Genomic DNA, 18,867 nt, shown 5'->3' on the forward strand with positions numbered 1-18,867 from the left:
GTAAATGTAAAGCAGAGGGAGGGAGGAGTAAGGCTGCGCTTATAGTGCCGGCTACGGCTATGGATGACGTCACCCGTCTCCTAGCCCTTGCAAAAGTTGTAATTTGAGTTTTGGAAACGTCTCTGGCTACAAGGGGAGTGACGTCCAGCAAGGGGGAAGGCAGAGGGGCGGAGACAAGAGCAAGGGGGAAGGCAGAGGGGCGGAGACAAGAGCAAGGGTGAAGGCTGAAACGGAGAGGAGGTGTAATTTCTGTTTGTATGCCGAATTTACTTTACTTTAAATTCCAGGAGAATTTACTATTTTAAAGTTGTTAATATAGTGTGTTCCAAAAGACAGGTAACTGCCTGCCCTAGACTGACTGCCTTGGTGGGTGACTGACTGCCTGGTTGGGTGGGTGACTGACTGCCTGGGTGACTGACTGGGTGGGTGACTGACTGGGTGGGTGACTGTATGGGTGGGTGGGTGACTGACTGCCTGGGTGGGTGACTGCCTGGGTGGGTGACTGCCTGGGTGGGTGGATGACTGACTGCCTGCCTGGGTGGGTGGGTGACTGGCTGCCTGGGTGGGTGACTGGCTGCCTGGGTGGGTGACTGCCTGACTGGGTGATATGGTGGGTGAGTAACTGGGTGGGTGGGTGACTGGGTGGGAGGGTGTGTGACTGGGTGAGTGGGTGGGTGAGTGACTGGGTGGGTGGGTGACTGAGTGACTGGGTGGGTGAGTGACTGGGTGAGTGGGTGGGTGAGTGACTGGGTGGGTGACTGAGTGACTGGGTGGGTGACTGATTGACTGGGTGGCTGAGTGACTGGGTGGGTGGGTGATTGGGTGGGTGGGTGGGTGACTGAGTGACTGGGTGGGTGAGTGACTGGGTGTGTGGGTGACTGAGTGACTTGACTGGGTTGACTGAGTGACTGGGTGGGTGACTGAGTGACTGGGTGGGTGACTGAGTGTGTGGGTGGGTGAGTGAGTGACTGGGTGGGTGAGTGAGTGACTGGGTGAGTGACTGAGTGACTTGACTGAGTGACTGGGTGGGTGACTGGGTGGGTATATGAGTGACTGGGTGACTGAGTGACTGGGTGGGTTGGTGAGTGACTGGGTGAGTGAGTGGGTGGGTGGGTGACTGACCTTGACCGGGTGGGTTCTTTTATACAGCCTCTAGTCAGTTGCCCTGGCAAACTACCAATACTCACAGATTGAGATTGGTTTAGTCCTCTCCCCCTGCTTTATCTGCATATTGTTATGCCCCTTAGTGCATTCCTGTCTGACAGGAAAGTGTGCTCCCTCTTCTCCAACAAGCAGCCAAAGCGATTAGACACATCTTCCACTGCTCTGCCAGAAAAGGAAATCATTTTTACCTACCCCTCAGAGAAGCACTTCCAATAGCAGAACACCTCCCTCTCATAGGTTATTCTCCTGACAAGAGAAATCTGCTAGCACAATCCACATATAGAACATTTATATTTCTGTTAACTCTCCTCAATAAAGTTGAAGAAAATAGAAGGACTTTGTGTGCTTTAAAAGGGGACGAGTTAAGCTACATAGACTTACTCACATGCTACATATGAGCCTGGGTCCAGAATAGTAAAAAGGATACCTTGTGCTTAGGGATCCAGCACAGAAAGCTCCAGTTTCTACAGCCATACTGCTGGGAAGCAAGCTGCATACTACAGCCTTTCTGGAAGATAAGATACTGTATTACAGCTTCAAACAGCTACACAAAACAAACAGCTTCATACAGCTACACAGAGCAAACAGCTTTATACAGCTACACGGAAGCTGCAGCACTGCCACACAGATCAGTGCATTATACACAGCACTATCACTCTCCTATCCTGCCTGAGTCCACCCACTGCACGGCTACACAGTGAGGTACAGCCATCACACCGACCCCTGCACACGTCCCCACGGCTAGGGCTACCAAGGGCCATGCCACCGGACATCCGCCAGAACACGGGTCAGAGCCACGGACACCTGTAAGTACAGTTATCGCTATGCTGACCGCTGCAGGACACCGACCGGCACCATCTGAGACAGTCGTCCATCGCTGACGCAGGTAACAGACCACACGCCACACGCACTGGCTAAAGGCCTACATACACCTGCAGCATGGCAGAACTCAGACCCTCACCAGACACCATGCAGGAGAGTGACATCTAAGACGCTGAGACCCCTACACAACTGCAACAGACGCACGAAGGCACCAGGCCTAAGCAGACAGTTACCCTTACAAGAAAGGCCCACGAGAAATTTGAAGCTGACATTGACACGCACTGCGACAAGTTAGAAAAGGCCTGGGAGAAAACTGGACTTGAAATGCGTAATATTGCAAGCATTGACAATTATAACAAGCAGCTTGAGCAGGCAATAACTCTATTAAGGTCTAACCACTTGTGCTACCGAGCGCTGTCAGAGACATACATCACATACTTGACCAGGACTAATACTGGGCAAAGCCTGCAAGAACGAGATTTACAGAATAATATTGATCTGACACGTGACAGCCACGTGCGGACCGCTATCACGGAAGCTGAGAGTAGGAGAAAGGACCTCGCACAGTGCTCCAGCGCATCGAGTCATTCATCAAGGTCAGCAAAATCAGCGCGTTCTTAAGCGTCTAGCGCAAGCACAAGGGCTACCAAGGCACGAGCTATCGCAGAGGCTGCTCGTGCAAGGGCTGCATACGCTCAGAAAGAGGCAACCTTGAGGTTAGAGAGAGTGCGCATAGAAGAGGAGGAGTAGACAGCCGCCGCCACAGCCACTGCACGTAGGAAGGCCGAATTGGACGCGGACTTAGAAGCCCTAAGTAAGGAAGAGGATGCCGCCGCCGCCGCCGCCGCCGCTGCATATAGAACTTTTATATTTTTCTTAACTCCCCTCAATAAAGTTGAAGAAAATAGAAGGACTTTGTGTGCTTTAAAAGGGGATGAGTTAAGCTACATGGACTTACTCACATGCTACATATGAGCCTGGGTCCAGAATAATGAGCGAGGGGGGGAGTAAAAGAGAGAGGGTAAGGGCGACTAAGAGAGAGATAGAGTGGGGGAGTAAGAGAGAGGGGAGGAGTAAGTGAAAGAGAGGGAATGGGGCGTAAGAGAGAGAGGGGGCAAGGAGAGTAAGAAAGAGAGGGGAAGGGGGAGTAAGAGAAAGAAGGGAGTGAGTAAGAGAGGGGAGGAGGGAATAAGATAGAGATTGGAGGGGCGAAATAAGAGAGAGAGAGAGAGAGAGGTGAGGAGGGGGTGGGAAAGAGAGAGATAAGGGCAGGAGTAAAAGGGGGGGAATAAGAGAGGGAAAGCATGGGGGAAGTAAGAGAGAGAATGGAAAGTGTCAGAGAGAGAAGGGGTTGGGGTAAGAGAGAAGGGGAGGAAGGAAGAGAGAAAGAGGAGGGGAAAGAGAGAAAGGGGAGGGGGTAAGAGAGAAAGGGGAGGGGTAAGAGAGAAAGGGGAGGGGTAAGAGAGAAAGGGGAGGGGTAAGTGAGAAAGAAGAGGGGTTCACAAAGTGATACGGGAGGAGGGGACTAAAAGAGAGGGAAAGTAAGAGGATGAGATGAGAGTGAAAGAGAGGGGGGAAGTGTGATGGAGTTCTCACCCCAAGCAAGATGGGACCACGCTGCTGAGGTGGGGTAATATATATAACACCAACCCACAGCCGCGTGAGCGCATCTGGAGTGTAGAGTAGTCGAGGTAGCCGGTTCAGGGTAGTAGAGGTGAGAATGGTCGTGATACTTGCCGGGGTCAGCAGTAGAGAGGTACGGATCATTGTGGGTGCTTTAGCCGAGGTTAGGATTGGAGAGGTGCGGATCGTCGAGAGTAAGCCAAGGTCAGGGATGGAAAGATGCGGATGGTCAAACAATGCCGGGTCAGGAGAGGGAGAAGAGCGGAGTCCGGAGGCAAGCAGGGTCAGGTAACAAGGCAAGGCAGACAGGGCTGGAACAGAATAGAATGTGGAGAGGCACACGCACAAACAGAGATTATGCTCAGTCGAGTATTTACAGGAAGCTGTAACGAATCACAGCAGGAGGCGTGTCAGTCAGCAGGTTCTGATAGGAAGCTCCGCGGCAGGAGGAAGGTGTGCGGAGTCTTCCTAATGGTATTATTAATGTGATACATGTGCGTGCTGCACACGCGCCGTGCGCTAATTATGTCATTACGTGGACGCAACCGGGAGGCGGGACCAGCGGAGTTGGCATTTACACTGGCGACACACTTTATTCGAGCTCGGCTAGTCCCACGAATTCGGGTATACCCGGGTGTATTGAGGTTTGTGACTGTTTTCTGCCCGAGTGCATTGGGTTATTTTCCAGGCAGGGATTGAAGCATTTTATTCCCGCAGGCTGCAATACTGCACAGTATATATATATATATACTGCATTACAATTCATGAATTTATGCCATCTGGTAGACACGCGAAGCATTGCAGCCTATTAAATCCTAATCATTATCATTTAACAGATCAGCCGCCCGTCAGCCAGGCATGAACCCAGGCTGGGAAGGCAAACGCAACGGGGCTTGTCAGAGGTGAGGAGCGGCGCATTCCAGGTATCTGCCAGGTACATACTGGGTATTTGCTCGAATAAAGTGTGTCGGTGCAGTAGGTCCTATGATGATAACAGGCTCCAGGGTGGGAGCGATGCGGGTATCTGGATGTATGGAGGGTAAGTTTTGCGTGCAGCGACCGTGCGGCGCCTCATGAATCCTTACAGGAAGTAATAGAGAGAGAGAGGGGAGGGAGAGTAAGAGAGAGAGGGGAGGGGGCATAAGAGAGAGAGGGGGTAGGGGGAGTAAGAACAAGGAAGTAAAAGAGAGGAGGGAGTAAGAGAGAGAGGAGAGAGTAAGAGAGAGAGGGAAGGGGGGAGTAAGAGAGAGAGAGGGGAGGGTGAGTATGAGAGAGGGGGGAGTAAGAGAAGGGAGGGGAAGTAACAGAGAGGAGGTAGTGAGAGAGTAGAGGGGGGAGTAAGATAAAAAGGAGAGGGGGAGAGTAAGAGCGCGGGGAGTCATTTGTAGCACATATGGGCAGAATGAAGTACAATGAAATCTAAATCTAAAGGTAACTCTCAATGTATTGCTTCCTGGTAAAACATGTTATAAATAAATTATTTCTTTATTTTATTTTAAAAATGTTTTACCAGGAAGTAATGCATTGAGTGTTACCTCTCGTTTTCAAGAATGTCCTGGTAAATAATCAGGCCCTTCAAATGAAGTGAGTTTGACTGTGACACTCCTGAGCTCTACAGTTCATGTACTACTAAATATATTTTTTTGTTTGTTAATGAAATAAATAAATACAATCATGGTATCACAACCTCCAACACATTCACAATTCTCCAGGTGAGCATCAGCAGAAAGAGAAGAGACTCGCATTCTCTCTTTCCTGGAAGAGCAGTTACACTCACACGTTGTTACAAGACAGGAAAAGGTACAGAAGTCTATTTTCGCTGCACACATTCATTTCCTCTTTCCTTTACATTTCAATTCATTCTTTCTTGTTTCAATGTTTGAGTTGTGCGTGCAATGCAGCAAACAGAAACCAAAGAACCAAATACGCTTCCCACAGCAAGTTTTAATGTGGTTAAAACAACTATTCAAAGGAATTCTGCATCTGAAATAATAAAAAGAGCTGTTAGTTATACCTCAATGGTAGTTTGAAATATAAAATAATAATAATAATAATAATAATATGATGCTCTTCCTATTTCAGAAACCTTTGGAGAAAGATGTGCTAAACGGTGTAAAGGAAATGTAAATGTAAAGCCTCAGTTCTCCTTTATTTCCCAGTCAGATGTGCTATTTTGTTACATTCTTTTGGTGGATGTTGATTAGTCTCTATCAGCTCTTACAATACAATGCCACAGCGAGGGCAGAATGGGTCGTTCCGACGTGACCAAATGCTACCGGCGCTTTGCTGTGACCCACCCCGCCGCAAAAGCTGATTTGCCGCTGGAATCACCGCCGTTGGCTGCTTCTAAGGTAAGTTTTAATATTGTTTATGGTAGGAGGTTTTATGGTAAGGGCTTAGCGTAAGGGGTTTTAGGGTAAGGGCTTAGGGTAGGGGTTTTTAGGGTAAGGGCTTAGGGTAGGAGGTTTTGGCACTAACCTTAGCGGTAATGTGGCAGTAGCTTCCAGCAGCAGCCGTTTGGTCGTGCCGAAATCGCCTTGACCAAATGTCTTAGACTGCTGTGGTGGAGCTTGTAGGGCTTACAGGAGAGTATGTGGTGAAGGGGTTCAACTCCTTCACTATGTGAGGCCCGGGAAACCTCACCCAAGTATGTATGTATGCATGTATATCTTTATTTATATATTTGTGAGGATTCGGGGGTCATGGCAGTCGCAGCGTGACCCCCCCTTACCTCCTACGGCTCCCGCTGCCGTGGGACGCTCTCGCCGCCGGTTCCACCTGGTTCCCGTGGATCTGGGGCTTCCCGTCGTCCCCGACGGTCCACCGCTGCCCCGCAGGCACCCCGCACTCAGGCGGCTGCCATTTGTCCGGGCGCGCTCTCTCCGACATTACAGAGCCCGTGCCAGGCGAAGATAATTTATTCACTGCTCTGGCAGTCAGACCATGCCCCCAACATACGCAGGCTCTTACTTAGTGCCAAAGATGCTCATCAGTCTATCTATCAAGGTAAGCAATCCAGGACAGCTCCTCGTGCTCCTCCAGGCCTGCCTCCGCTTCCTATTAGTCAGCCGCACTATTTAATGCCTGTTGTACCACTTTCACATTGCTCGACATAGTCTCTACTTGCGGATGTCTATTCTGGCTGTCTCTCTTGTCTTCGTTTATTCAGGTTGCGACCCGGCTTAGCGGACTTCACTCTCTGGCTTTGGACCCCGGCTCCCACTTGACCTTGCTGCTTCTTACGCCCCTTGACCTCAGCTTGGACCCCGACCTTCCGGAACTCTCCTCTCCCTGACCTTGGCTAACGGCAATGACTACGTCTCTTCTTTTACCGGTACCGGCAAGTATTGCTACAGCTATCTCCACCTGGCCTGGCAACGCCAAAACACCACACTCTGGACACGTTCCTTCTGCAGCGGGTGCATGCACATATATGTCCCCACCTCAGTATAAGGGACGGGTCTGGTCTGGTCTGCGGGCAGCACCGGCGTAACAATATTGCCCACAGTGCACTCAGTGCTTTACAAAGACAATACAGTACAGGGAATTATAATACAATAAGAGCAGCAAAGTTAGACAATTGGAAAGGGATACCCTGCCCTGGAGAGCTTACAATCTATGTGGTATGTTGGGAAACTTACAGACATTGCAGGTGAGGCAAAAAAAAAGGGGTGTAACCGGGCACTCTTACGTGAATAGGGTCTTTATAAAGTAAAATATAATATATAATTTTACATATAATATACCATAACCCAATTTATAAGTGCAGATACAAGTGCAAAAGTGATAATAATAGTGAAGAATCAAAATATTCTAATACCTATATATTATTCTAATAACCTTCACCCAAAAGTGAAAAAACGTGTTTTAAAGATATAGGTGCAGAAGCTCAAAAAAAAAACCCTTGTGGACTGTCCTCTGGTCCCGAAGCAGCATGGATATTGAAGAATGGGGAGCGCTCGCAGATCTCGTGATGAAATATATAAAAGATAAAAAAACGAATAATAGTGTAGGCAATTCGTGAAAAAATGTATATAGTGACAAAATGTGTTTGTCCCACTCACCGATTGTATTTGTAGTATAGGCAGATCAGAGATACATATCTCTCTGATAGGAGCTCTGTGGCCAATGCAACTCTATGTAGTCTGTCTTGTGTACCATGTAGCTCCGGTGTGATCCAAATAGTAAGAGATAGAGACACGCAATAGATATATATTGCACAAACAATAATCATAACAATTTTCACTCAAATTTTAAATATGCTTAAAGTTCATTTGAGAGGACTCGCTGATCCCTGGCTCTCTGCCGTTCTCTGCCCGCCTCCATCTTTCCGGGAATGTCACTTCTGGTGACGTCTGAAGTCCTAGCGGATGGAACGTCTGTGGTCACTAGGCTGCCAGCAATTGGATCCAGGGTCCTCCAAAACAGGATTCAACGTGTTTCGCAAAGGCTTTCTCAAAAATTATGTCCATTACAGCTAATCCATCATATTTAGAAGCAGAAATCTGATTGCAATCACTTAATTAATTGGTTGACCTACACAGTGTCATACATGTTGTTAGATTTGTTATTTGAATCACATTACTTATTCAGCCGTTCAATACATAATCAGCTGATCAAAGAAAATGGAGCAGTAGATGTGTTTACATGAAAATCCAATCATAACAATATAGCAATAATGTAACAATTATTATATAAATGTAATATATTAATCATCTATATATTAAATACAATACAAACTTTAATCCATGTAAAATATATTTATATATACACCTGTATATATATCAACAAGAAACAAACAGAACCCTTGTATCAGCACTCTAGAATGTCCAAAAAAAATATTAAATGTATTAAAGCAATATCACAAATATTAACAAACACATAATAAAATACCACACAGTCTATTTTGCAGCTGACAATCAGGACAGGCATTTGGGTTTCTTTATACCCCAGGTATTTTATTATGCAGCAGAGGGGCTGGTGATGTCAGGAACTCCTCTCAGGTTACACACTGTGTTCACAATTACTCAAGTTCCCTTGGTTGAAAGTGAACTACACAGTCCCAATTGCCTTGAATAATGCTTTGCAGTACAGGAAGGAGAATAAAATGTCCTTACTTCAGACAGACAGGGAGATCTATTCAGAGACCCTCACCCTACCGGTTTCGTCTGCGAAAGATTTCATCTGGGGTATATATACACACACACGCACACACTCTCTCACACACTTCCCATCACTCCTTCCTTTACACTTCCTGTAGACGGACGTTCACAGAGGTACACAAGTGGAGACTTTTATAAGGTGAAGTTATAATAAGGCTTTATTGTGCCTTTCCTTTTCATCAGGAAATCATCCAAACACAGGGGAGGGAACAAAGCTTCTATTCACTTGGGAGTATCTCTAGTGAAAATACCATGCAATTAATTCACAACTCCCTAAGTCAAGCATGTCTCGCAGCCCCAAAACATATAGCATGAAATAAGCAGATATAAGCAGTCTCTTAATAATGAAAGTCTTATCTGTTCCTTGGAGGGAAAATCTTCTCTGGTTCAGCTCCCTTCCCTCAGGGTGTGTCAGCATTCAGGTTCAGAAGTTTTCCCTGTGTCTTGTAATCAGCTATGCTGGGCAGAGCTCAAGACTGGTCAGCTCCAGAGATGTGTGTTCTCATGGTCAGTCTCTCCTGGGAGACTCAAGAACACTGCTCTGTCTCTCCAAAGGTCAGCTCTCATTCAGAGCTAAGGAGTAACTTCCTGTCTCAACAGACAGGCTTTTGTAAGTAATCAGGCAGGTGGTGTTTATTAATTGACTACCAGCAGTTAACCACCACACTGCTAGATTAAAGGCACATTACTTGAACAGGGATTACTCCCCTGTTACACTTCCCCTCACTCCTTCCTATACTCTCCCATACATTTCCCCTCACTCCTTCCTATACTCTCCCATACACTTCCCCTCACTTCTTCCTATACACTGCCCCTCACTCCTTCCTATACTCTCCCATACACTTCCCCTCACTTATTCCTATACTCTCCAATACACTTCCCCTCACTTCTTCCTATACTCTCCCATACACTTCCCCTCACTTCTTTCTATACTCTCTGTGGCAGGACGGCCTGTAGCCGAGGTCAGGGAACAGTCCACACGTGTAGTTTCAGGATAAATGAAAACTTTCAGTGGCTTTATTTCTCCACAGCATAACATAACATGTGGGTACACTGTCCCTTTAAACAAAACAAATCCTGCTCCCCATTGGGAGAAACTGACTAACACTCCAGGCCTATCTAGCAGGCTGGCTGGCAAAACCATTTACCAAACCGTAAGTGTATTTTAAGCAGTCAGGAAAACAAATGAACAAGTCTTACTTTGGTTGAAGTAGTTAGTTTGGTGAATCCGTCTGGCTAGCAGCTCACATAGCAGCGTACTCTGGTCTAAGGCAGCCAGTTACTGCCAGTAACAACATCCTGTTATACCTTGCTGGCTATCAGGTGTCAGCTTACATCCTGATTACCTAGCTTCTTCCTGAGTTAACCCTTCTGAGTGCTGGATGAAGCACTCAGACATATGTCTCCCAGGCATAACTGATAGGGGTTGACTTCACCCTGTCACACTCTCCCATACACTTCCCCTCACTTCTTCCTATACACTGCCCCTCACTCCTTCCTATACTCTCCCATACACTTCCCCTCACTCCTTCCTATACTCTCCCATACACTTCCCCTCACTTCTTCCTATACACTGCCCCTCACTCCTTCCTATACTCTCCTATACACTTCCCCTCACTTCTTCCTATACTCTCCCATACACTTCCCCTCACTTCTTCCTATACACTGCCCCTCACTCCTTCCTATACTCTCCCATACACTTCCCCTCACTCCTTCCAATACTCTCCCATACACTTCCCCTCACTCCTTCCTATACACCTCCCCTGCTCACTCACACCTTTCTATACTGCCACACACTTTCCTTATAAATAGATATCCCGCACGCCCTCCTCTCCCTGCTCCCCTGCTCCGGTGCGCTGTAACTGCCACCGTCCCCACCCTCCCTCCTTGCGCTCCCATCTCATGCGCTCTCCACTTTCTTCACCGGCAGCTTTTGCCATGGGTCAGCCAGCTGCACTAGCGGCATCTTCCCCGAACGAGCAGCACGCAGAGCCGAGGCTTCCTGCACGAGCCTCAGTGGAGCGAACAGTCTGTCTCTCCGTAGCTGCTCACCTTCTCCACAGCCGCTGTGTACAGACTTAGGCCGCGCTTATAGTGCTGGCGACGCGACGTCGCCCGAAAACAAATACATTGCCGCCGCCACGTGCGCTTATAGTGCGCGCGACGGCGACAAAGCGACGGAGCGACGCAGCGGAAACTGGAAGCCGGCAAAATGTGATTTTTCGAGAGCTGTCGCGTCACGTGACGGCCCTTGAACAAATCAAATTGCCGGAATCCCGCGACCCCGGCTAAACATAACTTTCACCGGTGGTGACGGCGACGGGTGACGTCACCCGCCGTGACGCCATCGACGGCACTATAGGCACAGCCTTAGGCAGCAATTGTTCCATTAACATTAGTTAATTTGTTCAATAAATGTACAAACCAAAGCTTGAAGGAAAAAAAAGTGACTCACCTTTGTGAGTCTGGCGAGAGAACACAGCTCAGTAACCCAAAGCTATTCTATTATTCAGTGCTATCTATTTATAAAACATATAAGCAGACAGTTTCCCCTTCTCGTTTTTACGTCTCTCTCTTTTTATTTTTACACGTGTAGTGAATATGACTACTATATCCACACGCCAGCCAAGAGAAACTCCGAGACTTCAATGCGAGGAAAGAAATACAGCGGAGCTGGGACACGATTTGCAAGATGACGAGGAAGAGAGTGATTGCGTTTTTGAAAACTATTTGCTGCAATAGATTTTTTTGTGTTAATTACATATTTTGCTTAGTAAACAGGATTCAAGGACCCTAGCGATTAAACATTTTTTGTTTACATTGTGACAGCAGCAGCAGCAGCAGCAGCGATATAATATATATATTGTGATTGATTGAGGGGAGATATTAGTCATTTGAGGGACCCTGCACTGGAGACAACTGAGTCAGCTAGAAGCTGTGTGTATTAGCCCTTGTCACATATACACAGGCGACACGTTTTATCCGAGCACGGCTAGCACCGCAAGCCGGGGGATGCCCCGGCGTGCTAGCCGCACTCCCTCAGCGTGCCTGCGCCCCCTGCACGCGCGTCCAGGGCTCCCCGAGGGAGCCCTGGTGTCCCGCGATGTGGGGGATGGCGGCAGGGGGTTCCGGGGGACCCGGCGGACCCGGCAGCGGGAGGGAGAAAGCCCCGATCGGAGGGCGCTCCTCCGCTGCTTCGGCGCGCGCCCGGCACCCTCCGGCGCGCGCCAGGTTACTGCTGCGGCCGAGAACGGGCAAATGCTCGAATAAACTTGGCCGCAGCAGTACGTGCCCACAAGTATGCCATTTGTGACATGGATGATCTTATTGAAATTTGCCCGGTGAACGTTCGCTCAAACTTTTGTTAATCTTCACAAACCTGCAAAGATTTGACTGCACGGTTTTTGCTTTCAAACCCACACTAAAGCATGGAAATCTGCCTAGAAATGTGTTTGTTTTTTAATTGTTTCTGCAAACCTTTTAAAGGTTCATTTAGTTCACCAACAAAACAACAAAAGTGCAAGGGTTTTTCCAAACTCAGACATGTCTGTGAAGATTCAAACTTGCAAAGATACGTCAATTTCACGGCAAACTCTAACTTAGGAGAAAAGTTTGCCCATCTCTAGTGTTTTGTACATTGAAAAAATGTAATTGTATAATTAAACAAAATTTTCCTTCCCCTAATGCTAAATCTCATCTATAACATTGTAAGTTGTTTGTCTGTATGCTCTAGCAAAGCACTCTGAAAAGAAACCTACTGTTTCACTGCTCCATTTCTGTTAGGAGAAAAAGAGGAAGCAACATTTTGTGGGTGCTTCTCACCACGTTTTAGGAACTTCCTTGTCAGTATAAAAGTGCTAGAAAGAAAGTACTACTCTACCCTCTTAATTGCACATATTCATTCAACCAGGAGCTAGGTCACTTACATTTGGCTAATTTCTCACTTTGGTCCCTCAGCTGAGTGCTGAATTAACCTGGAACTTGCAGGTAAGAAGCTAAATATAGGGGGGTGGGGGGGGCAGTATAATGTTTGGTTCTGTCCTAAATCTGCTCCTCTTTTTAATGCATAGACATGTAGAAATGTTTACCAGATCTTCAATATACTTAATTGTCCACATCTTTGGACCATTAGATGTGGTAGTAGACCTGCAATTAAGAGGCATATCTGTGTTAGGTAAATAAACTGTATCACAACTAAAGAATCTACAATAGTGCATTGTCCATGTATAAATGAAATACACAGTAAAACGTAAGGACACGTGGCAGATGTCTCTCCTGCATAGTAACAATTGAGGCAACTGGCAAAGTATGACCAAATATAATGAATATTTTAGCGTGTGCTATTTCTCTTCAGCTCTTCTAAATGACTGATGCAATGTTGTCCAATTTGTATGTCAAGAAATGGGTCTGCGCAGAAGCATTTGTGTCTAAAAATGTTGCATTTTCTTTGTGGGATTCATGCACTATGTGAATGGGACCAGTTGCTCCACTATAATTGAGCAGGGGAAAAAACTTCCTACAACACCTTTTAAGGTGATGCAAGGAAACAATACAGAAAACTTGAACCGAACGTAAAGCCAGCTGAACATTTTTTTTATATACTGTACATACCATATCCATACCTGCTCTAACTTGCAAAAGTAACTCTGCCCTGATCTTCTCCCACATACCATAATATTGTAGCAGGCAAACGCAGACATACAAGAAAATGGCTCACAGAAGAAAAATACATAGACGCTGCCTGTCCCAGTTATGTTGTGCCACGAGGTGCCACAAATATTTATGGGATATCCACTAATAATTTGGGGATGATACAGTACACAGACCCCTCTATTTGTGCAAATATATGGAGAAATTAGCATAGAAGGGAATAGATTGGACAGCTTTCTTTTTTTTTTTACATAGCAAAATAGACATAAAAGCTTACATTATTATTATTATTTTTTTTTTTAACATTAACAACTATTATTGTGAAAATGGCAACATGTTGCAAAACTCCCAATGTAAATAGTAACATTTCATGAAAGTCAGCAACGTAGTGATAAACTTAGGGTCCAAACACAACCTCCAAGAGGTGGTAATTTCTAGTGAATCTTGCTACTGTATCTGCATAACCTTGCTAAGTCTGCATTAATATAACTGCAATATCTTGCCTTCACAGAGTGATTTTATTCCTATTGACTTCACAAAGAGTCAAGAAAAAAAAATTCTGACAAACCATGTCTCACCGCTTTGTTACATAATTCTCTTGTAAGACATTTCAGCAGAGCCATTTCCCTTTTTGGATAGTATTTATATCTAACTTTCCAGGTGGTATGGAAATCTACACGTACTTTTTTGCAGAATCGAAACACTGTCTGTCTGCTTTATGTTTCCGATGCTCTGTACAATCATCATTTAGCTCCACACGCAAAAATGTAGTGATTGCCTTGATTCACCTTGTTAAAAATCATTTTGACTACATTTTTCAATATTATAAATGCGCGTTATCTGATAACCAATTCTGTGTAAAGTAGTTTATTTTCTAATTCTCTTCTACATTTGTATTTGGAAAATACTATACATATTTAGCATAACAAAAATCCTTATATGCCACAATAGGCCACGAATGGCCTGCAGCGCAGCAGTACAAATGTATTGTACTCCAAGCAAATTATTTTAAACTGTAAGTTAGATGTCACATTTCATATATACTGTAGGACAGGGCTGCCATTTTCACAGATTGTGTCAGTTTTTGCAAATTTTGGGGCCACAAAATTGATTACAAGACATTTGTCAAAGTTGACAGATATTTGCAGGCTTGGAAGGGCAGATGAGTGTGAAGAAGCATCCTCCTCTTCCTTTCTACCCCGAGGTTTAAAGGCATCCAACTGCAGGCCGTGTGAAGGCAGTGTGCCTGTCACTCACCAAGGGGCCTCGATTCCTGCACCCCACAATACCCTGCAGTTCCATGCCTTTAAGCCACTCGGTAGAAATGAAGTGGCGGCTGCTTCTTTCCCTTCAGAAATGTTTTACCTTTGCTGCCTCATTAACAGAGGTCAAGGGTCATAGTTATTTGGAGGTGGGTGGTCTGTGTGAGTATAAGGGGGGAGTAATTGGCTATGAATATATTTAACTTACTTGTGAGGACACTTTGGAAAGCATTGTGCTTCCACAATTTGTGCAAAAAACATAGATTGTGTGCTTTACGGAGTTTTTACGCATTAAGGATTTTTCTAAGGTTAGAGCAAGAGAAAACATATATATTGATTATAGCCCTGCTGTAGGATAATTTAAATGAAGCTTAAATGTCTTCTCTCAGATATGTTCCCTCAAATAAATATATATCTATCTATATATATATATATAGATAGATATATATTTATATATATATACATACATACAATTTCATTTTTTACAATGAATGGTTTTACAATGAATGAAGTAGTATTTTTTTCTTCTAGATTACCAACCCAGTTAAAGCAGTAATTGCTCCCCAAATAATGTATTTTTGGGTTATCTGGAGCAGAACCATGGCAAACAGACCTCAGGGGAACCCCTGGTTGCCAACATCTTTAATATTTTTAATTTTTGCCAGTAAAAATGTCGATATCTGTAGGGTCATCCAATCAGAAGCTGCAATGTCACCTAACAAGCTTTTTATTGGCCACCAAAGTTAGGCTGGACACAGTGGCCATATTGTTTCTCCCGGACAAGAATTCTAGCAAGGGAATTTCAAAATGAACGCTTTCAGGAACCAGAGGTCCATTTCGCTTGAAGTGTTATTGTTTAGCTCAAAAAGGTAAAAACATAGAAATATATATTTTTTAAAAGCAACACAGATTGCTGTTTTAAGGGCCTAGTACAAGCTCCTTGTGAATATGGACAAGATACTTTGAATCCCTGACATCAAAATTAGACTGCAAACCCTTTGGTCATCATTCACTGGGCCAATAAATGATATAAATACATAACTGAGTGCACTGTTAGTACTATGTAAGAATACTATTTAATATCTCTTCCAGGTATGCTGTCAGAAGGATATCTTAATGGAATCCAGTACTGGTATGAAGATAATATCAATATATTCCATCAGGAGAGACTGGCTGAAGCATCAGAAGAAATGTCCGGTGTATGTGGTCTAAATTATTCTTCTGTGTCTGACACAAGAAGAAGGAGTTTTTTTTACAAGTTCACTTCTTTAGGAAAGTACACTCCACGTATTCGATCAAAGGAAACAACAAGTAGCAGATTACAAAGAAATATGCAGCAAGAGGTTGAAAACCTGATGTTTGACAGGGAAACGTCATCCACTGTAGAGATAACTGGAGGTTCAAATTTAAACAAAGAAAAGTATTTGGTCCCATCGTCCTGTAAAAATATCTGCAAAGACTATAATGATTTGCATATAGCTGGGGACCAAGTGATGGCCATGAACTCTGTAATGAGTGACTTCACCTGCAAAAGCAGCTTTGAATTTGGTGAAGGCCCATTTTTAGAGTCTTCCCAGATTCCACCCCCTATGGAGTCCATATGTGTAGTGGCCAATGATGTGTCCAGTAAACCCACAAAAGGGGACTCATCCTGTTGGAGAGTGGGTAGTATAAGGGACAAAAGTATCATGCAACATCAACAGCCACTCTCCAATGCTGTACTAAATGAGTACTTGGAGCGGAAGATCATTGAGCTCTACAAGCAGTATATAATGGACAGCAGCATGAACTGCAATACGTCTCCCACTCATATTATGGCTTCAGAGCTCATCATGAACAACGTGGAGCAGCTCAGCATGCGGATATCACGGGAGCAAAATATGGAGACCACCAAAGCCAAAGATATGGTCATAAACTGTCTGCTAAGACTAGCCAGTGAGAGGCAATCCAACGAAATCAGCACTCCTCATCTGCAGATCTCATCAGATGAAGCATGAATCAGTTGTCTAGTTGTAACCTGTTATTATTTCATTGAATTTAGTTTATTATGATGAAACTGCACCAATTCCTAGTTTATATTTTAAAAAAAATACATTTATACTGTAAGACTAAGAAAGAGTAAAGATTTATTTTTCATACTTTAATGTTTTAAAACGGGGAACTTTTTCTATACAAAATAAGATGGATCCCAGAAGAAGAAAAAAACTGTTAATTTGTTACAGGAGTAAAATAAACTGATATCATTTACGCCCAAATTTGGCATGTTGTAAACCCGCTTCCCGTGCTGGAGAAGCACCGAATGGACCTGAACTCTTCTCTAACACGATGAAAAACAGCTTTACATCTTAACAAATAAGGCCTTTAATGTGGAAAGACATACTGTACACATGTTTCTGTCGTCATTTGCTGATATTTTTCAGGGGTGCAGACAAAGTATAGTTTATGTACAAATATTTTTAAAAAGAGTGCGTTATGTACATAGCTTTATATTGTCTGCATTGTTTAATGAGTATAATGCTTCATTAATATGTTTTGATTAAAAGAAAAGGGCAAATGCACAAATAATCTCTTGTAACTGTAGGATTGAGAGTTGCTGTAATTACAGAAGAACACTTTAAGTAGAAATGTTTGGGAATAGTGAAAGTGCACAAGGCAGCATGACAAGGTGAACAACCTAGGGAGGTACATGCAACACAGAAAATACCTATTTGATGCTGATATGTGTTGTATCCAGGGCTGTAGACAGATTTCCCAGGGCCCAGGACTAGAGTTATGAATGGGCCCCTCCCCTGTGTCAGCGGTCTTGTGTACCCCCCGCCCATTTCACACCTCGAGACCCCACTCCTCTATCCCCCCCTCTTCCCATATATTTCTCTCACCTCCATCTCACTCCCAGCCCCTGTCTCACTCACTCCCCCCTCTCCCCTCTCTTACACCCCCTTTCTCCTCTCACTCTCTCCCTCCCCTCCATCAATTACCCCACTCTCACTCAATCCAGCTCCCTCAATACCCCTGTGCACACTCATTCCCTCCTGCCATGGCACCACACACACAATCCCCCCCCAAATATATACAACCCCCAAATACATACAAAATAAATGCACACTCCAAATACATACAAAAATACCCGCACTCCGCAAACACATACAACCCCCATCCCTCAAACACATACAACCCCCATCCCTCAAATACATACAACCCCCATACCCCCAAACACATAAAAAAACAGCCCCCAAATACATACAAACTCCCCCCACCCCCAAATACATACAAAAAAACTATTACATACAAATCCTCCACACCCCTCAAATACATACAGAGCCCACCCTCAAATACATTAAAAAAAACATCTCCCAAATACATACAAAACCCTCACCACCCAAATACATAAAAAAAGCGCCCACCAATTACATACAAACCACCCCCCATCCCCCAAATACATACAACCCCGATACCCCCAAAACCATACAAAAAACCTCATCCCCAAATACATACAAACTCCCCCCACCCCCAAATACATACAATGGCCCCACCCCCCACCCCAAATACATACAACCCCAAATATATACAAACCTCCAACCACCCCCAAATACATTAAAAAAACACAATTACATACAAATCTTCCCCATCCCTCAAATACATACAGGCCCCGCCCCCAAATACATAAAAAAAAATCTCCCAAATACATACAAAATCCTCACCACCCAAATACACAAAAAAGAGCCCACTAATTACATACAAATCACCCCCATCCCCCAAATACATACAACCTCTCCATCTCCCAAATACATACAGAAAAACCCACCCCCCAAATACATACACAAAAAACTCCCACACCTCAATTACATACAATGCCACCCACCCCCCAAATACATACAACCCCCTCACCCCCCAAATAAATATTAACTTATCTACCTTGGGGATGGTCTCAGCATCTGCTGCCCTGGCTCTACCCCAGCAGCACCTCCCTCACTGACACTGTCCCACGCCGAGGCTCTGATACCAGCGCAGACCAGGCCTCTTTCTCATGCTGGTGCATGCCGGAAGCCTAGCCCAGCTTGCTTCCATCACGTGCTGACGTCAAAATGGCCCAGCGCACGTCAGCATCAGAGGCTCGCGTGGGACAGTGTCAGTGAGGGAGGCCCGCAGCTGGGGAGAGCCAGGGCCTGGCAGCAATGAGAGGA

General features: G+C 45.1%; 1 protein-coding gene across 1 annotated transcript; it reads left to right on the forward strand.

Moving 5' to 3' along the window:
* The first annotated feature begins 12,666 nt into the window (after positions 1–12,666).
* On the forward strand, positions 12,667–18,610 carry TASL (TLR adaptor interacting with endolysosomal SLC15A4). The gene is made up of 2 exons (XM_075590299.1): positions 12,667–12,758; positions 15,776–18,610. The coding sequence occupies exon 2, from the start codon at positions 15,778–15,780 to the stop codon at positions 16,678–16,680; it is 903 nt and encodes a 300-aa protein (XP_075446414.1). The 5' UTR covers positions 12,667–12,758; positions 15,776–15,777; the 3' UTR covers positions 16,681–18,610.
* The last annotated feature ends 257 nt before the right edge of the window (positions 18,611–18,867 follow it).

The sequence above is a fragment of the Ascaphus truei genome, chromosome 3 (assembly GCF_040206685.1).
Source record: "Ascaphus truei isolate aAscTru1 chromosome 3, aAscTru1.hap1, whole genome shotgun sequence".
Taxonomy (NCBI): Eukaryota; Metazoa; Chordata; class Amphibia; order Anura; family Ascaphidae; genus Ascaphus; species Ascaphus truei.

Excerpts from the sequence above, each read along its gene's own strand:
- TASL (XM_075590299.1), top strand. The coding sequence starts at position 15,778 with ATGCTGTCAGAAGGATATCTTAATGGAATCCAGTACTGGTATGAAGAT.